Source organism: Mustela putorius, unplaced genomic scaffold, assembly GCF_011764305.1.
Source record: "Mustela putorius furo isolate JIRA1106 unplaced genomic scaffold, ASM1176430v1.1 tig00000196_pilon_pilon_pilon, whole genome shotgun sequence".
In the NCBI taxonomy this organism is placed as follows: domain Eukaryota; kingdom Metazoa; phylum Chordata; class Mammalia; order Carnivora; family Mustelidae; genus Mustela; species Mustela putorius.
Genome location: NW_025421310.1, coordinates 1,581,925 through 1,606,446, shown reverse-complemented (window position 1 = coordinate 1,606,446; position 24,522 = coordinate 1,581,925). Strand labels below are relative to the sequence as shown.

The window sequence follows — 24,522 nt, the reverse complement described above, 5'->3', positions numbered from 1 at the left end:
CCCAGCCCAGCCTGGGCCATCTGTTGCCGGGATCCTCCTTCTACCCTTTCCCTCCCACCCGCCCCTCCTCCAGCCCCTCCCACACGTGCTGACCACCTGCTCAAAAGGCCGCGGCAGCTGAGAAGGCCTGCCCCCGCCCCACACACCTCCCGGGCACCGTGCTCCCTCGCTTCGGCTCCCGGCAACATCGCCTTTGCTAATGGACCGTAATGCCCCTGCCAGCTGCTTTGCCAAACCCACAGGACTGAGTGGGAGCGGGGGTGCAGTGATGGCCAGAACAGCACCCTGGTCCCAGCCCGGCACCCCCACCCCCTAAGCCGAACCGCTCGCGCACTAGGACGCCTGGGTCTCTTCGTTCCCCCTCCCCTTCATCGCAAAAAGTGCCTCGTCACCGCTTCTGCCCGCCCCCGCTGGGCTGGGAGAACCGTGGGGTTAGCTGGAAGATTTGGGTATGTGGGGCGGCAAAGAGCTTCCCGAAGCAACTCTTTCACGGACGTGGAACAGAAGGCGACCTGAGGCCAAGGTTCACGGAGGGGAAGAGAGCCCACGCCTGGATAGGCCTAGGGTAAGGTCTCTACGAGGCTCACGTGCTGGCTCAGCCCGGGACTGGCCAATGGGCGTGGCGGGGCGGTGGCCGCACCAGAGAAGGCGGGGTCATATCTGCGTATAGGCGTGGCCTGCAGGCCAGGGGGTGGGGCTTAGGCCGGCCAGGCGCCGGGCCGGGGCGGGGTTTTCTTGCATATCCCGAAGGCGGTGGGCCAATGGGCGGGGCTGGGGCGGGGAGCCGAGGCAGGAGGGGCGCTCCCCCGCCCCTGGAACGGAATCCTCCCGGGAGCTGAGCAGGCTCGAGCGCGTGCATCCCGCACCATCCCCCGGCCCCCGGCCCCGGCCCGCGTCAGACCGAGCTGCCGCCGCCGCCACAGCAGGAGCAGCAGCGCTCGGGGATCCGGGCCCAGCTGGGGCCGCGGGAGGCGGGGGTGCCCCGGCCCTGGATGTCCCGCAGCGCGGCGGCCAGCGTGAGAAGGGCGGGAGAGGGGGACTCGGGTGGGGGGCGGCGCCGCTGCTGATGTGGCGAAGGGTGGGAGGCGGCCGCGGCGCCCGGATGGAGAAAGGGTGCCGAGGGTGGGGAGGGTGGGCCTGGGTGGGGGTCCGGAACAGGCCCCCTCTAAGCCAAAGCTTGAGAGACAGGGGTCCGGGGCACAGGCCCTCTCTTGCCAAGGCCCTGGAGATAGAGATCTTGGACATAGACCTGCCCCTCAAAAGAAAAAAAAAAATCAAGGGCAGGGGGATAGATTCTAGGTACAACTCCCTGGGCAAGGCTTTAGGGATGGGGTCCAGGACACAACCCCCACATCAGGCCAAGGCCTCCAGGAGGCCATTCCAGAGCAGACGCAATTCCCACTCCTCCCTGCCTGAGGTGGTCTCTGACCACAACAACCCTCTAGACAAGGTCTTGAGGATGGGGGTCCTTGGGCACAGCTCCCCCACCAAGCCAAGGCCTGGGGTTCGGATTCCAGGCACAGTCTGTACCCAGGCCTCAGAGACGTCCTGAGCACAGCATCCCCCCACCAATCCCTGGGCAACGTACCAGGAACAGCCCCTTCTCAAAACAAGCTCCCTGTTCCGGGGACTCCACCCCCCACCCAGCCTGAATAAAATAGGGAAATTTCAGGCAACCCCCAAAGGCTTGGTCATGGATCCCTGGGGCTGCCCAGCTGTCTGGGAGCAGCCCCACCCGCAGACAATGCGCCGCCTCCCTCTCCTGGGTATGGCCCCCCAGGCTCCAAGATTCAGGCTGGGGGTGGGGGGCGGCTCCCCAGGGACCAAGCGCAGCCCTATCTGTCTGCAGCGACTGCGGGTGACAGCGGCTTTGTGTGTGGTACCTGGGGGGAAGGGGGAAAGCAAGGGATAGGGAGGTGGCTAAGAGTGTGACCGGGTGTTTGTGTGACTGTGACTGTGACTATGGCTGTGGGTGTGTGTCCGTGTGCGCTAGAGCTGGGGGCCAAGGAATCCTGTGCGTGTGTCTGTGTTTTGTGCTTATGGTAGTGTCTGGTAATATGTGTGATGGTGTCTGTGACCCCGGCATTGGTGTGACTCTGTGTGTGTGTGTGTGTGTGTGTGTGTGTGACAGCTGCTCCTTATGCTGAACCCTGTACTTTTTAGTCTGTTCGAGTGTGCGTGTGCATGGTTGTAACTGTGTGGTTGAGTCTGTGATTACATCTTTTGTGACCCTAGGCGTGTGCTTTGGTAAATATCACTGGGTTGTGACAGTGTGTGTGTTGGGTCTGGGGTTAGGCAAATGTGTGGCCGACTAGCTGTGGGTGGAGTTGGGATGGTGGTACGTGGAGTTGTGTCTATGACTCTATGGCCATGTGCTGCTCTCCCAGTGACTTGCGAATGTTTGTGGTTGCGTCTACAACTGATCGTATATGTGGGTCACACATATGTCTCTGACACACAACTGTCCCTGCAACTCTGGGTGTGTAACTGCCATCGTATACGAAGATACCCCATGCCTGGTTGTGTGATGGCCCTGTGACGTGTAGGACAGCGATTGTGTGTCCATGGCCACATCTATGTATGTTGACTTGGATTGTAGAAAGGTCTCCATCTAGCTCCGTTGATACGAAGTGTGCGCATTTATAGTTGTGTTTGCGTGTGATCTGGGTGACAGATTGGAGTAGGGGTCTGAACCCCTGACTGATTATTAATAGAGGGCTATTTTATCATGTGTGACTCAAGCTCTGCTTATGGCTGTGTGTGGTGGCACCAGGGAATTGTGGGGGGGGTGGATAGAGGTGATGGTGGCTTCTAGATTTGTGTCGGGCCTGCACATCTGCGACCCTGGGTGATTATATGTCGTGGCCTATGGGAGTGTACATGTCTATAGCCGTGTGGCTGGTGTGAATGTTCCTGTCTATGTGTGCGTGCTGGACTGTATTTCCATCTGGGTGGTTTGGTGACTGGGTGACTCTCCTGACTGCGTACATGGCTCTGTCAGGAACCGTGTCTTTTGGGTGGACGCAGCTATAAGCGCCATGTCCGGATCACCGCATTTCTGAGTTCTGTCTCATCATCACTGTGTGCTTAGGACGTGTGACACAGAAATTGTGTGCCGATGTCTCCCTGCGTGAGATGCTGTGTGTCTGTCCCAGTGACTCCCAGGCACTGTGATTGTATGTGGCCACAGGCTTCTTCATGTGTTTGCATGAAGAGAGGCCATGTGTTGGTGAGGGGGTCACATGGTGCAGCCGGTGGTGGGGGCACTGCGGGACTGTAGCATGGCCAGGGCATGTGGCTGGGTACTGGGACACCGATGCTGTGTCACTTGGCACACACAGCCATTTCTGAAATGCATGTGGCTGGGACTCTGAGCCAGCATCCATCTGGCCGTACCTGAGCCTAGCCATCCTGAGGGACAGTCGTCTCTGGGTGGGTCTGTGCATGTCTTCAGTGTGTATGCCTAGTCCTCAACCAGGCACAGACCGTGGCCATCCGTGTCTCTGTGTGTGATTGGTCAGGGAGGGCTCTCCATGTAAGGGTGGCTGATATGGTGACCACATGTGTGTCCCTGTGACTGGGTGTGTGTGTGACTGTGATAGCACGTGACCCAAACAACATGTTGGTGTGGCTGCTGCAGTTGGGGCCAGGAATCCGTGGGCTGCTGTGTGCCTGGACATGAGGAGGCACCTGTGGCCGTGGCTGGGGGTGGTAGCGTGGGACCGAATGTGTGGCCATGTGTCTGCATGCCCCCATGACCACATGTCCTTGCACAGCAGTGGAGCCGCATGTGACAGGTGTGTGTGATGGGGACCCTGTCTGTGCTAGTGGGCGACCTCTGACCGGTGTGACTCCAGAGGCAGCGACGCAAGTGTGTCAGGCGGGGGCCTGAGGAGATCTCACTGGGAGTGAGCGCTGCTCTGGTGGGGGTGCCTGGGCCCAGCTGTCCGTACATGGCCGAGAAAATAAGGAAGGACCAAACATCCAGTAGCTGGTGTGCCCGGGTGTTTATGGCCGTGCCTGGGCAGGCTGGGACTTGCAACTCACGTGGACAGATGTCTGTGTCTGTGAACATGGATAGGATACCAGCTGGTTATAGCGGCTGCCGCCACTTTTGTGTGTCTGTGGAACCCGGTGTGTGCCCCTGCTGTGGTGTCTGCACAGACACACGTGTGGAGCTGTGCCCAGGTGCTGGGGATAGCCGGAGACCTGAGTTGTGTGTGTGCATGCATGTGACTGTATGTTTATGTGCAGCCTGGACAGGTGTCTAGAGGTCAAGGCCACTCCCTCCTCACACCATCCCCTTGGGTACTGAGGGCCTCCTGAGGCCAGGACATCCCCAACACATGCCCCCGGAAATGCACCGACTCATTCCTGGGCTCTTGCTACCAGGTGGCTGGTCTCCTTAGTAACAGTTGCTATGACAACTGGGGCTCTCATCAGGGAGCCTGAAATGGAGGGGGGTTTGGCTGTTGTCCAAAGAGGGGGTGAGGTAGGGGACTGAGCCCCACCCCAAGCCAGTTTCTCACCTTCTCCTCCCTTCCTTGGGCAGGGCGGACCCAGGAGGCCTGAGCAGCATCTGCCCCCAGCCCCTTGTGGGGCCCCGGGGCCCCCCGAAACCTCCAGGACGGAGCCAGGTGAGTGACCAGCTGGGGCCAGGGCAAGGGCTGAGTGTGTGCTTGGGTCTGCCTCTCACAACGGGAGGAACTGTCCCTGCACTCACACGGGCTTCATCACACTCAGGAGTGGGCACCCTCAAGTGTCTTCCCTGTACACTCAGTGACCATCAGGCCCACCCTCACAAATAACACTAATACACTCTCACAGACAACAACCTTGTGCTATCCCACATCTACCCAGATACTTGGTTGCATAGACACAGCCTCAGCACAACACTCATGAGCCCACAGTCTCTGCAACAGCCACACACTCTGACACACACACATATCCTCCCAGACAAAAGCCACAGACACACAGCCTCACCACCGACAGCACTCTCGGCCAGAGACAAAGACTGTCTGATAAGTCACAGGCACACACCGTCAGAGGCGACAGCCATCGAAGGCAGTAGCCACACTCTCACATGGACACACAGCTTCCAAGACAACAGTCAGGGACACACCCTTTCGGAGCCAAGAGCTTCATGTTCAGACACATCCCCACAGGCAGCATTCCCGAGACACATTCCACAACCATCTCACGCTTAGATAGCCTTCAGCAACAACCTTCTGGGACTTTCACTTGACAACAACCGCACTCTTGGACACTGACCCCCTCACAGACTGCACTCCCAGACATACACTTTCACAGACAACCATTCTCAGACCTGTGGCCTTTGGTACACACCGTCTTCAGAAATACACACACTCACAATGGTTGCATGTTCAGATCTAGACACTGGTAGTACACCAATTGCACACTTGCATGCATGCACACACATACACAGTCCCCATCTGCTTCTGGTGCTCTGTCCTAGTTGGCTCTCATGCTCCTGGGACTGTCAGAATGGCTTCTCAGTCTGTGAAGACTGTCTCAGTCAGTGAAGATTGTCCCACCTCCACACCCCCTCCTTCATCTGATGGTCGCAGGTGCACACTGCCCCAGGGTCTCCTGTCTTTGACTAGACACAGTTGACAGAGGGGTGGATCTGAGATGAGCCCCCAGCCCCCACACCCTCTGGCTTGGGTTCTGGACCTCAATCCCTGTATGTTCTGAGTCCCCCCCACATCGAACCCCGGCAACTCAGAACTCTTGTGCTCTCTGACCATCTCCTCCCCTGGCTTCCTACCCCCAAAACTCCTGGCCACATGACCTGTGGCCCTTATGCCTTCTAAGCCCTGTGCCCTCTAGTGTCTTGACTCCCTGTTAGTTTGGATCCTCATACCTCTTGACTGTCACCTCCCTAATCTCCAGACTGCTTAAAGCTGTGATTCATGACCCTCTCCATCCCCGACCTTCATGTACCTTGGCCATAAGTTTTTCTTCTGAAACCCCACTGCTTACTCGGCATTACCCTGCCTTCCCGGTGTCCCCTGACTGCTGTTGATTCATGTCCCCTAAATGCCATGCCCTCTGACCCAGTGACCCCCCCCTCCACTGTAACCCAGATCCCATGTTATCTGACCCCATGTTCCCTGAGCACTCTATCCATCCTGCTGGAACCCATGCCTCCAGCCACCGCCCTTGACCCGTGGCCCTGTCCTGTGTCACCAGAAGGGGCGGGCACCATGAATAAGTTACGGCAGAGCCTGAGACGGCGGAAACCAGCCTACGTGCCCGAGGCATCGCGCCCCCACCAGTGGCAAGCAGACGAGGACGCTGTGCGCAAGGGCACATGCAGCTTCCCAGTCCGGGTGAGTGGGTGGGGCCATGGGCGGGGTGCTGTGAGCTTCCAGGTCCTTGGTGCTGGGTGAGAGGGCTAAGGGCTCTTCCTGTACAGAGGGATGGCTGAAGGTTTGTCCTGCTAGAGCAGGACCCCACGGCCTGGGCCCTTCAAAGGCAGGATCAAAACCCAACACACATTCTCTTGTACCATGAAGTTATTACCTGGGGAGTGGGGGGGGGTTCCCTTCTTCCTAATGTCACCCTATTCTGTGGGAACTCACAATTTCCAAAAGGCACTGGACGACTTTTCAGAACACATACTGTACCTCTGTGAGGGAGAACGCAGGATTAGGGTTCAAATCCCACTCAGTCCCTTCCTGGTGGGGTGACCACAGCCGATGGTCACAAACCCTCCATTTTCTTTTCCCTTCTCCCATAAGCAGACATGGAGTGTGCGGGGTCCATCTGGTGGTGTGGGAAACACTGTGGGGCCGAGGAAGCGTAGGCGGCCAGTAAAGGGTGTTTGGCTAACCTGCAGCTGTGGGCCCGTAGGGCAGCCACCTGGCCCTGGCCCGGGGTCCTGAGTACTTCTGGCCCGAACCCTGCGAGAAAGCCCTCTAAGAGGATGCGCACGCGAGGCCAATGCCTCCCTTCCACTATTCAGCCCTGGCTTCATGCCACTGGGGAAAATGCTGGGAAATAGAGCCATCCTAGCCATGGGGTAAGGGAGCTGGAGCGAGTGTACCCCGGTTCTCATCAGTTCATCAGTGGGCCAGTCCTGGGGCTCACAGGGGCTCTGGGGCTTGCAGACACTGGGGCCCAAAGGGAAGAGGATAACGTGTTAAGGCCCAGGAATGGGGCAAGATGGGACTCAGTACTACCTGCCTGCTTCAGCATCCTTGTCTGTATGCCTGGGATGGGAGCAGAGTAGCCACCTCATGGGGCCGAGGTGCAGAGTGGATTAATATGTATGATGGGCTAGGTACCTTGCAGGACAGGTCGCAGCTGCTCAGGGCACACTGGGAAGGGTACTGATTACTGTGCTGATTTTCTGTCCTCCGGTTTCCTCTCCCTCAAGTACCTGGGCCACGTGGAGGTGGAGGAGTCCCGGGGGATGCACGTGTGTGAAGATGCCGTGAAGAAGCTGAAGGCGGTGAGTGAGGCTGGAGCCGGGAAGGCACCACCCCCCCCACCCCGGCTCAGACCCCAGGAGGCAGCCCTGACCAGGCCCTTTGTCCTCCTCCCCCACCCCAGATGGGCCGGAAGTCCGTGAAGTCTGTCCTTTGGGTGTCAGCCGACGGACTCCGAGTGGTGGATGACAAGACCAAGGTAGGAGGCCTGTGGGGGTAGGAGGGGGCACCGGTGGGCCCCTCACCTCCCCCACCGGCTTGAATCAGGACTTAGGACGCCTTCCCACCCACCTCCAGGATGTACCTCCCTCCCGGGCCTTCCTAGACCATGTGCTCCCGCAACATCTTGGCACACCTCATAGTCCTAATTCAGGGCTGAGTCCTGCAGTTATCACAAGCTGGCACAGATGGTGGGTGTGAGCACAGGCTGTAGAGCAGAGCCTTAGCTCGGATCCCAGCTCCCCCATGCATCTGCTGGGTGACCCCGAGTATGAGATTTAACCCCTCCGAGCCTCAGTTGCCTCATCTGTGAAATGTGGATAAACACGGACCCTGCCCTTAAATGAGAGGATAGGTGCATGCCGTGTAAAACGGTGCCTGGGGCAGCATACTTGCGCAGATCAGTGGATGTTAGCTGTTCTGGGTTTATTGTCATTGTTCCCAGCCAGAGGGGAGCCTCACGCGGCTGGGATCAGAGCATCTGTTTGCTCACTGTTGACTTCCCTGCCCGGAAACTGCCCAAGGAGGCAGCAGCACATGACAAGGGTTAGGTTAACGACTAAGCAGGATTGACATCTTTGCAGAGGCAGTTCCCTTGCCCCAAAAGACTGTTCCCTGCCTTTTTGCCTAGTTAATACCTCTTCCAGGAAGGTTTTGATGTCTCCTGATCAAGTGGAATTGGGTACCTGCTTGTGGCTCCCATGGGTCCATGTGTCTCCCTCAATCCTGGCCCTGACCCCTCGCCTATGTCTTTCTCTGGTGATGGGCCTTGAGTGCCTTGCTAACTGGGGAGCCCCATGGGAGCAGGGCCCACCTCTGTTTCAATCAGTGCGGGGTCCCCACCCATTCAGGACAAGACAGAGAACAGACAATAAAGGAGCACCGAATGAATACAGGAAAGACTGTTCAAGTTCCTCTCCTGGTTTCCCTGGTCCCCTTCCAGGACCTGCTGGTAGACCAGACCATAGAAAAGGTCTCCTTTTGTGCCCCTGACCGCAACCTGGACAAGGCTTTCTCCTACATCTGCCGGGATGGGACCACCCGCCGCTGGATCTGCCACTGTTTCCTGGCGCTCAAGGACTCTGTGAGTATCACCGGAGCTGGGAGGAAGCTGGCTGGTTGCTCTTCGGCGGCCTCAGGTCAGACCCTCACCTCTCTTCTCTGTTGCCCGTGTCCTTCGCAGCTCCTAACTTAGAGGAGTACAGGGAGGCTGGAGGGGTTAATACAAAGTGTCTGGAACAGTGCCTGGCACATCAGAAGTGCTCAGGGACACATTAATTATCATCCTCATTGTCCATAGTTGTGCATGTGTCTCTTATTTTTCTTTTTTATGAGGGTCGCACGCATGTAAGTAACATGCACAGGCGTCCAGGACACAGCTCCGTAAACTCTTGCTTACATAAAAACCCCACCTGGTCCCTCAGGCCCTCCCCTGTGATACTCCCAGGGTACACACTCTTTTCAACCTTGATTCAATGTGTCTGCGGTTCTTCATATATTTGAGACATGAGGGTCCCCTCTGAGAATCTGACAGAAGCCACAAATGGTCTGTCTTCTCAGAAACATTCTCATAGTTAGGATTCTGAAGCTGTGACGGTAAATCCCCAGCTGCCATTCAGTTCAAGGAGATAGAAATTTGTTCCTGGCTTGTGTGAAAGATATCCAGAGGTAGGCAGTGCAGGATTGGGGGGCTCTTCTCTTCCCATCAAGGGCTGCAGCTCCATGATCTTGTCGTGGCACTGGAGTGTGGCCTCCACTCCATGATCCAAAATGGGTGCACATGCTCCAGCCCTTGCATCTTTATTCCAGCTACCTAAAGGAGGGAGGCATGCAGAGGGACAAACCCTCTCCTTTTGGGGAGCTACATAACAATTACATCCCATTGGTCAGCATGTAGTCACATGGATATCCCTTGCCACAAAAGATAATGGAAAATAGCCTCTTTATTCTGCCCTATCCCCTGAACCCTGACCTCAGACCACCTGGTAGGAAGGCATGGTCTCAGCTCCCTGCATTAGCCAGTGTTTTTTGGTGGCTGGCTGCAGAAACCACTCTGGCTGATTTAACTCCAAAATGCTATAATGGGGGGAAATCTCACAAAAAAATCAAAGGGCAATCAGAGCACTAAGCATCAGGATAGTCAGGGAGCTGAGCAGCCTGGGGGCACCACAGAGGGGACAGTTCCTTCCACTGCACTGCTGCAGAAATGAATCCAGCCTCTTTTTTTTTTTTTTTTTTTAAGATTTATTTATTTATTTCACACACACACACACATACACACACACACAGATCACAAGTAGGCAGAGAGACAGTGGGGGAAGCAGGCTCCCTGCTGAGCAGAGAGCCCGATTTGGGGCTCAGTCCGAGGACTCTGAGACCATGACCTGAGCCCAACGCAGAGGCTTAATGCACTGAGTCACCCAGGCACCCCAGGGGTTAAAATTCTAACAAGAAGGCATGGGATTGGCCTGTCTTGGGTAAGACCTCCCCTTGGTCAGGGGAGGGTGGAGCATACAGACTGACTTATCCAACATGCATGAGGAGCTCCCCAAAGGGAACTTGGGGTGCTGTTATCAAAAGCAAGGGGAACAGATACTGGGCAAGTAAAATAACACACATCCCTCTGAGATTTTCACGGGATTCCTTCATATTTCAGAAATCCCCACCCCGGGTGCCTGGGTGGCTCAGTTGGTTAAGCAACTGCCTTCGAGTCCTGGGATCAAGTCCCACATCAGGCTCCCAGCTCCACGGGGAGTCTGCTCTCTCTGACCTTCTCCCCTCTCATGCTCTCTCTCACTGTCTCTCTCTTAAACAAATAAATAAAATCTTAAAAAAAAAAAAAAAAAAAAGGAAGAAAGAAAGAAAAAGAAATCCCCACCCTAAGGACTCTGGACTCCCAAAACTGCTCAGCACCCCCAACCTCCTCTGTCATACACACAATCTCAGACGTCAAACCGGGGGTGGAAAACTAGCATGAGAGTATCAGGATGGATTAGTCAGGATGGGTAAGCGCCTGCCAGGGGCTAGTACGGAGATAGCAGAAACCCAGGGCCCCGAGCGACTGCAGATTTCCTGAGCAGAGCAGGCTAAGTTGTATTAGCTATCTGTTGCTATAGAACAAATTGCCCCAATGTTTAGTGACTTAAAATGACCGTCATTTACTATTTCTCAGGGGTTTCGTAGGTCAGGAATTTGGACAAGGCTCAGCTGGGTGGGGCTGGCTCCAGGGTCTCCTGTGCTGTTACAATGTGATGGTGTTTGGAACTGTGACCCCAAGAGCCTGGCCGGATAGCCCCACTCTTTACGGATCTCAGGACCTCTTCACAAGGGCTGTCTAGCAGGGGGTTCAGGAGAGCTGGACTTCTTCCATGGTGGCGCTGGGCTCCAGTGTGAGTTCGAGAGAGACCGAGCTCACACCTGCTTGGTCTTGGTCTTGGAAACCACACACACAGCCTTGCTTCTGTGGGATTGTGTCTGTCCAGGTGGTCATAGAGGTCTTCCCAGGCTAAGGGGAGAGAACACAGACTCCACCTCTGACAGGGGAGTGACAAAGTTCTGGAGGAGTGGGCGGGTGCCAGAAATTTGCTGTGGCTATTTAGGGAAAACACGGCCACATGGTTAGTGTGGGTTCAGTGTTGTAACAACAGCTGTGGGACATGAGGCCCGGGTGACTTTCCTCTTGGGGACTCAGTCTCCTCTTCCATGAAATGGGGGTGTTAGCAGTGGCTGCTCCCAGGTGTGTTGGGGAAGCATTTGTTAGGATCAAACCCAGAAAGTTCTGAACAGAGTTGCATAACACAGGTTCAGTCACTAGGAACAGTTACTATCATTTGAAAAGTACTTGGGTGGGGGATGGTGCCTGGGTGGCTCAGTCAGTTCAGCTTCTGTCTTCAGCTCAGGTCATGATCCCAAGGTGCTGGGATCGAGTGCCACATGGGGCTCCTCACTCAGTGGGGAGTCGGCTTCTCCCTCTCCCTTTGCCCCTCCCCTCCTTGTGTGCTCTCTCTCTCTCTCAAATAAAATCTTGAAAAGTACTTGGCGGTGAGAATCAAAGCAAGAAAAGCACAAGGCCATCTCTTCTGTGTAGAGAGCGTGACTTCTGCTTTCCCTTCTACTTCTGAGCCACGGGTTTGAAGCATTAGGTGGTAGAACTCCCAGGATTCCCCAAGCATAACTTCACTTTTTGAGGTGCAGTTCACATGAAATTGATCATATGAAAGCCCACACTGCAGTGGCATTTAGTAGGCTCTTAACCTTGTTCCTTCATCACCTCTCTCTGGTTGCCCATATCCTCATCGCTCCTAAAAGGGAGCTCAGACCCATTAAGCCGTCATTCCCTGTGCCACACACCTTCCTCCCTGACGGCTAGTGACTTTCTGTCTCTGTGGAGTTAACTCTCCTAGACAGTTCATACAAATTGAACCGTACGGTATGTGGTCTTTTATGGCTGGCTTCTTTCACTTAGCATCATGTTTTCAAGGCTCATCCTTGTGGTGCGAGTCCTTACTGTTTTATAGCTGAGTAATACTCCACTGTATGGATATATTACATGTTTATCTTTTCATCCTTTGATGGACATTCGGGTGGTTTCTACTTTTTGGATATTGTGAATAATGCTGTTATGGACAGCATTATGGATGTGCAAGTATTTGTTTGAATACCTGTTTCTAATACTTTGGGGTCCATACCTAGGAGCTGGATTGCTAAATCACACCCAGGTGTCCCATTTTATTTTAAATGCTATTGTAAGTGGGATTGTTGTAACTTCATTTTTGAAGTGTTCACTGTTAGCGTAGGTAGGTAGGTATATAGGTATATAGTAAATCTATATCTATATTTAAAGTTTTGAGGAATTGCCAAGCCACTTCCCACAGAGACTGCACCATTTTATATTCCCACTAGCTAAGTACAAGGGTTCCAGTTTCTTCACATCCTGACTAGCACTTAATACTTTCCTTTTTTTTTTTTTTTTAATTATAGCCATCCTAGTAGGTGTGAAGTAGTACCTGACTGTAGTTTTGATTTGTATATCCCTACTGACTAAGGAGATTGAGACTGTTTTTATATGTTTATTGGCCATTTGTATATCTTTGGAGAAATGTCTGTTTAAATTCTGTATCCATTTTTTTAAAGTTGGGTTGCCTTTTTATTGTTGAGTTGTAAGAACTTTTTATATATTCTGGATACTAGACACTTATCAGTTGTATGATTTGCAAAAATTTCCCCCCATTCTCTTCAGTTGTCTTTTCACTTTCTTTAGTAGTGTCCTTTGAGATACAAATGTTTTTAATTTTGATGAAGTTCAGTTTATCTATTTTTTTCTTTTGTCCTTCATGCATTTGGTGTCACATCTAAGAATCCTTTGCCAAATCTAAGATCATGAAGATTTACTCCATGTTTTATTCTAAGAGTTTTATAGTTTTAGCTCTTACATTTAGGACTTTAATCCATTTTGAGTTAATTTTTGTAAATGGTGTGAAGAAGGGGTCCAACTTTATTTTTTCCATGTGGCTATTGTCCTAGCACCATTTGTTAACAGGACTGTTCTTTCCCCCATTGAAGTCTTGGTACCCTTACTGAAAATCAATTGACCATAGAGGTGTGGGTCAATATCGGGCTCTCAATTCTGTGTCATTGATCTGTATGTTATCCTTACAGCAGTATCACATTATTCTGATTGTGGTAGCTTTGGAGTACTATTTAAATCAGAAAGTGTGAGTTCTTTTATGTTGTTCTTTTTCAAAATTACTTCGGCTCTCCTGGGTCCCTTGCAATTCCATGTGAATTTTAGGGTCAGCTTTTCTATTTCTACAAGAATCTATTGGGATTTTTGTGAGGATTGCACTGAATCTATAGACCACTTTGGAAATATTGCAGTCATTAACAGTATTCAATATCGTAATCCATGAGCATGGGATGCATTTCCATTTATTTGGGTCTTCTTTACAGTGTGTGGTAGTTTCCAGCATACATGGCTTTGACTTCCTTGGTTACGTTTATTCATAACCATTATTTTATTTTATTTTTTGAGAGTGAGTGAGCATAATCATGAACATGAATGGGAGGGGAACAGGAGGGACAGAGAGAGTGGGAGAGAGAGAGAGAGAGAATCATAAGCAGGCTATACACCCAGCACAGAGCCTAACACGGGGCTCCATGTCACGGCCCTGAGATCATGATCTGAGCCGAAATCAAGAGTGGGATGCTTAACCGACTGAGCCACCCAGGTGTCCCATTTTATTTTAAATGCTATTGTAAGCGGGATTGTTGTAACTTCATTTTTGAATTGTTCACTGTTAGCGTAGGTAGGTATAACTGATTTTTGTGTGTTGATCTTGTATCCTGCAACTTTGCCAAATTCATTTATTATCACTAATAGTTCTTCTGTGGATTCTCTATAATTTTCTATATATAAGGTTATGGCAGTTGTAAACAGAGATAATGTTACTTTCCCCTTTCCAGTTTGGATGCCTTTCTTCTTCTTCTTCTTTTTTTTTTTTTAAAGATTTTATTTATTTACTTGAGAGAGAGACAGTGAGAGAGAGCATGAACGAGGAGAAGGTCAGAGAGAGAAGCAGACTCCCCATGGAGCTGGGAGCCCGATGCGGGACTCGATCCTAGGACTCCAGGATCATGACCTGAGCCGAAGGCAGTCGTCCAAGCAACTGAGCCACCCAGGCGTCCCAATGCCTTTCTTCTTCTTGTCCAATTACTCTAGAACTTCCAGCAAGCACAGTGTTGAATAGAGTGATGAAAATAGGCATCCTTGTCTTGTTTCTGTTCTTTGGGAAAAGCTTTCACTTTCAGTGTTGAGTATTATGTTAGCTGTGACTTTTTATCAGGTTGAGGAAGTTCCCTTCTATTCAAAGTTTGTTGATTTTTTTTTTTTTTTTTTAAATCATGAAAGGGGGCTGGATTTTGTCAAATCCTTTTTCAGAGTTCATGGGGATGATCGTGTGGCTTTTTTCCATCCTTCTGTTAATGTGGTGTGTTACACTGATTGATTTTCGTAAGTTGAACCAACCTCGCATTCCTGGGATAAATTGACTGGATCATGGTGTATAACCCTTTTCCTGTGCTGGTATTTTGTGGACGATTTTTGTCCCCAAGTTTAACAGGTGGCTGAGAATCTTGATTAAGAAACGGAAGTCAGATCGATCTCATTCTTATGCTAACTTTGCCACTGGCTTATTGTTATGGGCATGTTGACTAAGGCTCAGTTTCTTTGTCTGTAAAATTGGTTCGTTAGCACAGCCACCTCCTGGCATGATTGGGAGGGTCCTGCATGGACAGATACACTGAGATACCTGTGTGGTATTTCCCTGTGCCTGGCTCTTGGGCTGCCTCCCTCTGCTGTATGCCTTGCATATTAGTTCATAGATAAATCTTGCTACAATCCGGTTCAGTAAGTGCTGTTAGGATCCCCATTTTATAGACCAGGAGGCTTGGGCACTAAGAGGTGATGTGGATTTCTCGAGAAACACAGCTGGAAAGCAGGAAGCCAGCATCACTGTGGCCTTGCAGCCTCCCAAGTAGGCACTCAACAGGGCTGTTGTGTTCACCCCCAGCATTTTATGACAAAATGCTTCCAAGCACGCATGGAAGCCGAAAGACTTGTATAACCAGTCACCTGGACACCATCACCCAGATCCCGCCATTAGATGTGTCTGCCCTTATTCTGTTGCTCATTTGTCCCATTTTTGATGCATTTCAAAGTTGCAGACATCAGAATACTTCCCCCGGACACTTCAGCCTGCCTGCCCCGCAGTTGAACGCATTTATTACCAGCTCTTTTTCTTTTGAAGTCAAATGCTTGCTGTGCACAGACCCAGGGGTGTTAACAACTGTACATACTCATGCAACCCAAGCCTCCATCAAGACCTAGAACATTCCTCTACCCCAGCCAACGCCTCCTGCCCTTTCCCAGTGAGTTCTCACCCCCGCCCCCAGAGGAACAGCCAGGCTTCCAGCTTTTTTCACCACAGATTAGTTTTACTGGTTCTTGAACTTCCTATCAAGAGAGCCATACGGCACTGCACTCTTGTTTCTGGCTTTTTTTTTCTCTCCGAGCTGTCCTGTTTCCCTCTGGGTGCAGATGCAGTCTGGGGCTCTGGGCAGGCACGGGTGCAGGGGACTGGTCCAGGATGACCTGACACTGAGCTGGTGGCACCAGGGCTTCTGCCTCCAGCCGGCACAATGCCACCTCTCCAAGCCCGGCCTGACCCCTCTTCCCACAGGGCGAGAGGCTGAGCCATGCCGTGGGCTGTGCCTTCGCCGCCTGCCTGGAGCGGAAACAGCGGCGGGAGAAGGAATGCGGGGTCACGGCCGCCTTCGATGCCAGCCGCACCAGCTTCGCCCGCGAGGGCTCCTTCCGCCTGTCGGGTGGCGGACGGCCGACTGAGCGAGAGGCCCCTGAAAAAAAGAAAGGTGGGCGCTGTGGGCGGGGCCTGGGGATCCATTCTGGGCGGGGGGCAGGAGAGAGCGACAGAGGCCCAGGGACTCTGCAATTTACAGAGCAGGGTACCAGCCACAAGGTTTGGCTACAGTTTACAGAGCTCACTTGTTTGGGCAATATTCGGCTGGCCACAGATCCCAGCAAAACTGGGTTATCTGCTAACCCAGGGAGGTTCGGAAGCATTTTAAACTGTGGCTCAAGGCCAGTTACTGGATTGTGAAGTCAGTGTGGTGGACTGTGGCCGGCACTGAAAAGAACTGAAATAGAAAAGAATAGAAAATATCAGATTAGCTGAATGTAGTAAGGGGAAGTGCAGTTTAATGATACTTTTTTTTAAAGATTTTATTTATTTATTTGACAGAGATCACAAGTAGGCAGAGAGAGAGAAGGAAGCAGGCTCCCCGCTGAGCAGAAATCCTGATGCGGGGCTTGATCCCAGGACTCCGGGATCATGACCCGAGCCGAAGGCAGAGGCCCTAACCCACTGAGTCACCCAGGCGCCCCACAGTTTAATACTTTTAGTCCAGGCTGTGTATTTACGTGCATGTGGAGGGTCGGGGGTACAGGTCACCATGCAAAAGGTTTTATATTGGTGGTCTCTAACATTACAGGTAAGTGGCATGTACTTTGTAAATTCTAAAACAATGCGGCTTTTATTTTTATTTATTTATTTGGAGAGAAAGCGTAAGTGGGGATATACTGAGGAAGAGGCAGAATCCCAAGGAGACGCGCCTCGGTGGCTCATTTGGGATCGAGCCCCACATCCGGATCCCTGCTCATTAGGGAATCTGCTTATCCCTCTCCCTCTGCCTCTCACCCGACTTGTGCTCGCCTGGGCGCGCTCGCTTGCTCTCTCCCAAATAAATTTTTTTTTTTAAAGATTTTTATTTATTTGAGAGACAGAGAACACAAGTGGGGGTTGGGGGAGAAGCAGAGGGAGAGGGAGAAGCAGACTCCCTGTGGAGCAGGGAGCCCAATAAGGGGCTTGATCCCAGGACCCTGAGATCATGACCTGAGGTGAAAGCAGATGTTTAATCTACTGAGCCACCCAGGCACCCCTCTCTCAAATAAAACCTTAAAAGAAAAAAAGAAGAACCCCAAGCAGACTCCACTAGGCTTGATCTCACAACCCAGAGATCATGACCTGAGCCAAAATCAAGAGGCAGGTACTTAACTGACTGAACCATTCAGGCACCCCAAAGACAGGTTTTTTTTTAAATATAAATGTATTGTGTTTTAAGTCACAGTATTTTTTTTTTTTTTTTTTTTTTTTTGGACTGTGGAATCTAGTTTTTAAATTTTTGGAAAACACTGCTTAGAATTTACAAAGAACTTATTGTGGGAAGCTGCTTCTCGCTATGCCCCTTGCCCCCCGCTTATGCTCGCTCGCTCTCTCATAAATAAATAAATCTTAAAAAATTGATCAGAAAGGGAAATAGAAGGTCTCAGAAGGGAAAACAGCAGAAGCAGTGAAGAAAGCCAGATTAGGGACAGAAAACTAGAGAGACCCAAAAGATCAGGTTGGAGGAGGAATCCCCGAGGGCCTCCTGGGGCAGGCAGTACTGGTGTGGTGACAGTGAGAGACATTTCAGGGCTCTGACCAGCCTGTTCTAGGGACAGGACAGAGTGGGTGAAGGCAGCAGCACTGGAAGATGATCAAGGGGGCTTGTTGGGAGAGGAGTAAATGCCTAGGTGTGGTATCTGACCGCCTGTCTCCCCGTGTCTCCAGCAGAGGCAGCAGCTGCCCCAACTGCAGCTCCTGGCCCTGCGCAGCCTGGGCACGTGTCCCCGACACCAGCCACCACATCTCCCGGTGAGAAGGGTGAGGCGGGCACCCCAGTGGCTGCAGGCACCAGTGCGGCCGCCATCCCCCGACGCCACGCCCCGCTGGAACAGCTGGTTCGCCAGGGCTCCTTCCGCGGGTTCCCGGCACTCAGCCAGAAGAACTCACCTTTCAAACGGCAGCTGAGCCTACGGCTGAACGAGCTGCCATCCACACTGCAGCGACGCACAGACTTCCAGGTGAAGGGCACAGGTGAGCCTGGGACTCCATGGGAGGGAACATCGGGATCAGTACCGTCCCTAGTAAGCACTAGAGACAGAAGAAGGGGTATAAGCCTTGATCGGTTAGCACTGTCTGCCATGGGAAAGAGAGGCGGAACACATCATGGTCAATTAGCAGCATCTGCCACCAACAAGGGGGGAGAGAGAGAGATTGATGAGCAATGTCTACTATTGGCAAGGAAAAGCGGAAGGATGGCACAAGCCACGATCAATTAGTAATGTCTGCTGTGTTTAGGGAAAGGGGAGAGGTGGCTTGTATCACAATCGATGAGCAAAGTGTGCCAGGGACTTGGGAGAGGGGAGAAGCTGCCTAGATGCCACTGATTGCTCAGGAGGAGGCTGAAACTCCCAAGCATTTATTGGCCACTGGAGCCATGAGATCTGGCTGGGTGAAGGATATGGGCTCAGGGGAAGGAGGATTGTGATGGATTAAGAATGCCTGGGGAGGGACGCCTGGGTGGCTCAGTTGGTTAAGCAGCTGCCTTTGGCTTGGGTCATGATCCCAGCATCCTGGGATCGAGTCCCACATCGGGCTCCTTGCTCAGCGGGGAGCCTGCTTCTCCCTCTGCCTGCCTGTGCTCGCTCTCTCCCTCTCTCTCTGATAAATAAATAAAATTTTAAGAATGCCTGGGGAGTGCCTGGGTGACTCAGTGGGTTAAGCCTCTGCCTTTGGCTCAGGTCATGATCCCAGGGTCCTGGGATTGAGCCCTTCATCGGGCTCTCTGCTCAGGAGGAAGCCTGCTCCCCCATCTCTCTCTCTCTGCCTGCCTCTCTGCCTACTTGTGACGTGTCTGTCAAATAAATAAATAAAATCTTTTTTTTTTCTTTTTTTTTTTTAAAGATTTTATTCATTTATTTGACAGAGAGAGATCACAAGTAGGCAGACAGGCAGGCAGAGAGAGAGAGAGGAGGAAGCAGGCTCCCTGCTGAGCAGAGAGCCCAATGTGGGACTCGATCCCAGGACCCTGAGACCATGACCTGAGCCGAAGGCAGCGGCTTAACCCACTGAGCCACCCAGGCGCCCCAATAAATAAAATCTTAAAAAAAAAAAAAAGTCTGCCTGGGACAGGGAGAATAGAATGATGGCATATGGCACAGTCTCCTGAGGGGTCTGCCATGAGAAAGAAAAAGGAGCGAGGTGGCATACCATATGATTAATTAGTGAAGGCTGCCATGGATAAGGGAGAAAAGAGAACAGCAGAAGTTATGTTAGCTCAAGGAGAGGCTCCCAGAATTTGGCCAGTGGAGACAATAGGTGAAGAGCACACATGAGGTCAAGGGTCAGGGAGCATAGTGACAGGTTTGCAGTGTCGCTGGCAGGCAAAGATCAGGCAGAGGCAGCACCCATCGTCGCTGACCAGCCACGTCTTCCAGGGACAGTGCTGAGGAAAGAAGCAACACATCCTCATTGATTAGTAATGTCTTCCCTGGGTGCTGACAGGAGAGAGTGTAGCTGTTCTGTTTTTCTTAGAGGAGAGATGGAATTGCAAGGACCAGTACTCTGTCCTAGCCATAGTGTCTGGCCAGGTGAGGCCGGAAGGTGAGCAAAGAGTCCAGGGGCAGGGGTGGTGGGAGGAGAGAAGCATCGTGTTTGATTACTCCTATCTGCCATGGGCCAGAGAGAAGAGAGAGGTGGCATAAGTCATGATCTAAAAAGCCAGGTCTACGTGGGAAGAGAGGTGGCCCAGTACTGTGTTCTGTTTGAGGGAGACAGGCAAGCGGGCTGCCTTTCCTCCCAGCTGTCTGTAAGTCACGTGGTCTGGCCCATGGTCCTGTTTTCATTTGCCAAATCAGAGACACCCATCTCTTATGGCCTTGGGGATTGGCATGGGAGGTGTTGCTCTGTGTCCGGAAGGCTGGGCTGCTCCCAAAGGTGACTGCTGGGCAGACGCCATTGCTGGCTGAGAGTGATACACACGCACTCCCTGTCCCATATCGTACCGCGGCCATCACACACCCTGGGGCTGGCATACACACACTCCTTGGCTCCCCTTGATTTGGAAGCTTCGTGTGCCCGGAGGCAGTGGCACGCTTGCTTGGGTGTGACCTACCCCCTCCCCACCCCGCCGAACTTTCAGTTCCATAGGAGTCACAGGGGCCACACACAGAAGTCACACACGCTGGGAAGTCACAGAAGCCGGTGTTTCCATTAACATGCCCTTGGGCACATACCCAGCTAACCCATGCAGATGTACACACACTCACAAGCCACATGCCCAGGATCATGCAGACTTGGAGATCACAGCTCAGATTCACACACACTTGTGAAAACACTCGTGGGTCACATATGGGTACTGCATTGGCTCATGCTTGGGAATCAAAAGACACCACATGCCTGGATCCATTTGGCCACCGCAGAATGGACGCATGACCCACACCCCATGACCCCAGAGGTCGTCGGGGGGGCCATCTGAGGGCCTGGGCCCCTTGGCTAACCTCCACCCTTCCCTGATTTCCCAGTGCCCGAGATGGAGCCTCCCGGTGCCAGTGACAGCGACAGCATCAACGCCCTGTGCACACAGATCAGCTCGTCCTTCGCCAGCGCTGGAGCCCCAGCACCTGGGCCGCCACCGGCCGCAGCAGGTAAGCCCACTCTGTCTCCTATAGTGGCCACCCCGCAGCACCCCACCTGCAGACCCCTGCTCCGTCCAGGGTTACCTCCCAGACTCCAGGAATCCCACAAGCTTAGAACCGTTGGTCATCTAAGGGCTAGGGGACCATCCCAGCTCCATGGAATCAACTTTGAGCTTTGGATCATCTTAGAATCCCAGGCTGATCTCAGAGCCATGGGTTCATCCTAGAACCACGGGGTCAACTTAGAACCACGGGATTCGTTTTAAACCTTTGTCTCAGAACCATAAAATTGAGAAACCCACAGTCTTAGGATCACACGGTATTAGAACCTCCAGATTCGTAGCCACGAAGCCTTGGAATCACCTTAGAGCCATGAGCTTATCTTAGAACCACAGAAGCCCTTGGAAGTGTAGTATAAATTTAGAGTTGTAGTCTTCGAAAGCACAACCTTAAAACCGGTGAGCCTCGCTATGTTGGAAACATATGGGACCCCTCGAAAAAGACTTACACCATCTTAGAATTTTAGCCTCCCAAAATGATACATTGTCAAAATAATCAGAACTAAGGGTGCTATCAAAAATATTTAGGAACAGGTTTGGCCCTGACCCATCAGAGGGGAAGCTGGGCTGGTGACAGTCAGTCTTGCCTGTACTTTTCCATCTTGGGACCTGAGACTCTCAGAACTGTATTTTCTGAGCACTCAGAACCGTGGTCCAGGATGGTTAAGCCGTTTGCCCCAAAGTTGACACAGGTAGTGAATGGCAGGGCCCAACCCCCAACCTAGGGTTCTCTCAACTGTCCCCTCTCCTCTCTCTAGGGACTTCTGCCTGGGGTGAGTCCTCCGTGCCCCCGGCAACTGCCTTCCAGCCTGGGCACAAGCGGACCCCTTCAGAGGCCGAGAGGTGGCTGGAGGAGGTGTCCCAAGTGGCCAAGGCGCAGCAGCAGCAGCAGCAGCAAACAGCATCTGTGCCCCCTGTGGCCCCCGCTCTGCAGCCCTTCCCTGCCCCCATGGGGCCTTTCGATGCGGCACCCGCCCAGGTGGCCGTGTTCCTGCCACCCCCACACATGCAGCCGCCTTTTGTGCCCGCCTACCCAGGCTTGGGCTACCCGCCCGTGCCCCGGGTGCCTGTTGTGGGCATCACCCCCTCACAGATGGTGGCCAACGCCTTCTGCTCCGCCGCCCAGCTCCAGCCCCAGCCCGCCACCCTGCTCGGGAAGGCTGGAGCCTTCCCACCCCCAGCCATGGCCACTGCCCCTGGGGGCCAGGCCCGCCCACGTCCCAATGGGGCACCGTGGCCCCCAGAGCCGGCCCCTGCCCCGGCCCCTGAGTTGGACCCCTTTGAGGCCCAGTGGGCAGCATTAGAAGGCAAACCGGCTGTTGAAAAACCTTCCAACCCCTTCTCCGGCGACCTGCAGAAGACCTTCGAGATTGAACTGTAGCTCGAGCCGCCCTGCCCGTCCCAGCATCCCTGGGTGCCCCACATCTGGGCATGGAGGCCCAACCTCTCTTCCTAGTCCCACACCCTGGGGCTGCGCCCCCCAACACCCCCTCCAGCCCTTGATCATCCCCCACAACCACTACAGAACTGACATTGTACGCCCAGATTGCGACAGGATGGAATTCAGGGATGGACCCGGCCTGGCTAAGGGACCCATTTCACTGCCAGACTTAGGCTGGCAATGCCCTCCCTCACCCCCACCCCCAAACACAGTGGGATGGCCACAGTCCCACTGAGTGCCCTCAGTTCAAGCAACATTTCCCAGTTTCTGTTGTTGACCTTCCGCCTTCCAGTGTCGGGTGGGATGGAAAAGGGATGCCTGCCTCGGGCTCTTCTGGGCCCACTAGGGCCCACCCCGTCTGGGCATCCCCTCCCATACACAGCACAAGCAAAGGGCTTCCCTCTGCCCACCTGCTGCGTTCACTGCCAATGCTGTGCTCACCCCGATCACCCCTCTCCCCCACGTGGGGGGGCCCACATCTTCCCTGGGCCAAGGTCTCATGGGGGTGGGGGCCAAGTTGGGGGCCCAGGAGGCGGGGTAGGGGGAAGGAGATGCTCAGTTACCTCACATCAGTGCCCGCTGGGGAGGGGTCTGGGACAAGGAGCAGGGGGGGGCGCCTGGCGGGTACTTTTCTATCTTTTATTTCCAGATTTTTTTGTATCTAAACTTACAGATTTGTATTATACAAGGACAGCCAATAAAGGAAGAATATAATGACGTCCCTCGGGACAGCGGGGGTGTGTGTGTTGGGGGGGCTGGTGCAGTGGCAGAGCCTTTTCTTCTGAGTCCTCTCCTAAAATGAGGGACCATAACCTCTGAGTCATAACATGGTAGGAGGGAATGCTGGCCCAGCATTTGAGAGGTTGGGTACTAAAGGGGACCCAAAATTAATCACCCCAATTTCTAATTCTTAACAGAGTCTGAATCAAAGAATTCAAAATATTATAATCTGCTTCTAATCAGTTCAGTATTGAAATGTCATTTTTGTATTTCCTAGTCGAGTATGGAAATTCTCAATAACCAGCTTTGGAACAGTAGATCTTTGAGCTGGAAAATTGGTCAATTTGCATTTTCTGTAACTTGGGCCAAAGTGTCATCTGACACAGCAGCACGTTTTGTTAAGTCTCTTGTTTTTTTGGGTCCCACACCCCAGAGACTGGTTCTTCAGGGCGCTTCTCCCTCCACGGAGACCACAGATCTGGGGGTAACTTTCCCCCAAGCTTGGGCTCTCAGAATAGACCTAACATCCCTGCCCTATCTGGGAACCTACTCCCGCCTAACCCCCATGGGGCATCCCAACCCCACTGCCACCAAGGTCACTTCGCAGGGACCACCCAGCCCAGGCTGGTTCAGTGCGCCTTTTTCAGTTCTGTCTGGGAAGCTCTGCCCACCCTCACAGCGGCTTCCCGCGCCAACCCCCCTCGGGGAACAGGCCACGTGAGCCCCTCCCCGTGCTTTCTGGAGGGTTCCGCCCCGTCGCAACGCCTTCTCTCCAGGCACCAGGGAGGCCGCAAGGGCTCTTTTGGAACGTCCCACCGAAGGGCTAGTGCTTAGCGCCCCCCTGCTCTTGGGAAAGCTCCACAGGGCGCCGCAGCCCAGGGGTGCCCAGCCCCCGAGCCGGGGGTACAGACCCCACCGTGCTGGCACCCTGCGGCTCCCCCGGCCCCCGCACCTCTCGCCACCCCTGCTCCCGGGTCTCTGCGGACATGTCCCCCACCGACAAACAGACCTCCGGCTCCGGGAAGGCTGCGGGGATCAGCGCGAGCCCGGGAGAGCAGCGCCCCCTTGTGGCCCTGTCCTCGGCAAGCCGGACCAGGGCTCGGAAGGAGAGACCCGCAGGACCGACGCTAAGGCCGAAAAAGTGTTCAAGCACAAACATACACGCATGCGTGGATAAAAACAAAATTGGCGGCGCAGTCATGAACGACATTGTTCAGGCTCTGGTTCAGCCGTTTGCTCCTTCAGTAAATGCTCCCTGACTCCTCCCATCCCCCATGCCTCCCACTCCTCCCTGAGCACCCTGCCCGGTGCCTCCCAGACCTGGCCCCCTGTCACGAGGACACTACGGAGGCGCACGCACCAGTTGGGGCTTTCCACTACGTCGCCTCTGTTCAATCACGAAGCAAAGTTAAATCACAACTCTAAAGCAGGTTCAGGATTCCAAGCTCAATAACAACTCACCATGTGATTAAACATGGCTTCTTAGCCAGCGCAGAAAGCCGGACATAAGACAAGCCACATGACAAACAAGAGGAC

The 24,522-nt window shown here is 53.3% G+C and overlaps 1 protein-coding gene and 1 long non-coding RNA gene across 5 annotated transcripts; one reads left to right on the top strand and one right to left on the bottom strand.

Annotated features, from left to right (window-relative positions):
* The first annotated feature begins 26 nt into the window (after positions 1 to 26).
* Positions 27 to 22,988, top strand: NUMBL (NUMB like endocytic adaptor protein). 4 transcript variants are annotated; one of them, XM_013047646.2, is made up of 10 exons: positions 27 to 565; positions 4,553 to 4,637; positions 6,214 to 6,353; positions 7,403 to 7,477; positions 7,579 to 7,653; positions 8,617 to 8,757; positions 15,911 to 16,100; positions 17,861 to 18,163; positions 20,653 to 20,775; positions 21,584 to 22,988. In XM_013047646.2, the coding sequence occupies exons 1-10, from the start codon at positions 452 to 454 to the stop codon at positions 22,204 to 22,206; spliced, it is 1,869 nt and encodes a 622-aa protein (XP_012903100.1). In that variant the 5' UTR covers positions 27 to 451; the 3' UTR covers positions 22,207 to 22,988. The 4 variants fall into 4 exon arrangements, with proteins under 4 accessions (XP_012903100.1, XP_012903099.1, XP_044932764.1 ...); XM_013047645.2 differs by having other exon boundaries at positions 17,858 to 18,163; XM_045076829.1 differs by lacking the exon at positions 27 to 565 and adding an exon at positions 756 to 1,016.
* On the bottom strand, positions 15,645 to 24,522 carry LOC106004081. Its single transcript, XR_001176932.2, has 3 exons — positions 24,448 to 24,522; positions 18,080 to 18,220; positions 15,645 to 16,085 (listed from the first exon to the last, which is right to left on the bottom strand). It is a non-coding gene; the product is annotated as an uncharacterized LOC106004081 (long non-coding RNA).

Coding starts and splice junctions, on each gene's coding strand:
- NUMBL (XM_013047645.2), top strand. CDS start 452: ATGTGGGGCGGCAAAGAGCTTCCCGAAGCAACTCTTTCACGGACGTGG. Junction 6,354..7,402: donor CATGCAGCTTCCCAGTCCGG/GTGAGTGGGTGG, acceptor CTCTCCCTCAAG/TACCTGGGCCACGTGGAGGT. Junction 7,478..7,578: donor CCGTGAAGAAGCTGAAGGCG/GTGAGTGAGGCT, acceptor CCCCCACCCCAG/ATGGGCCGGAAGTCCGTGAA.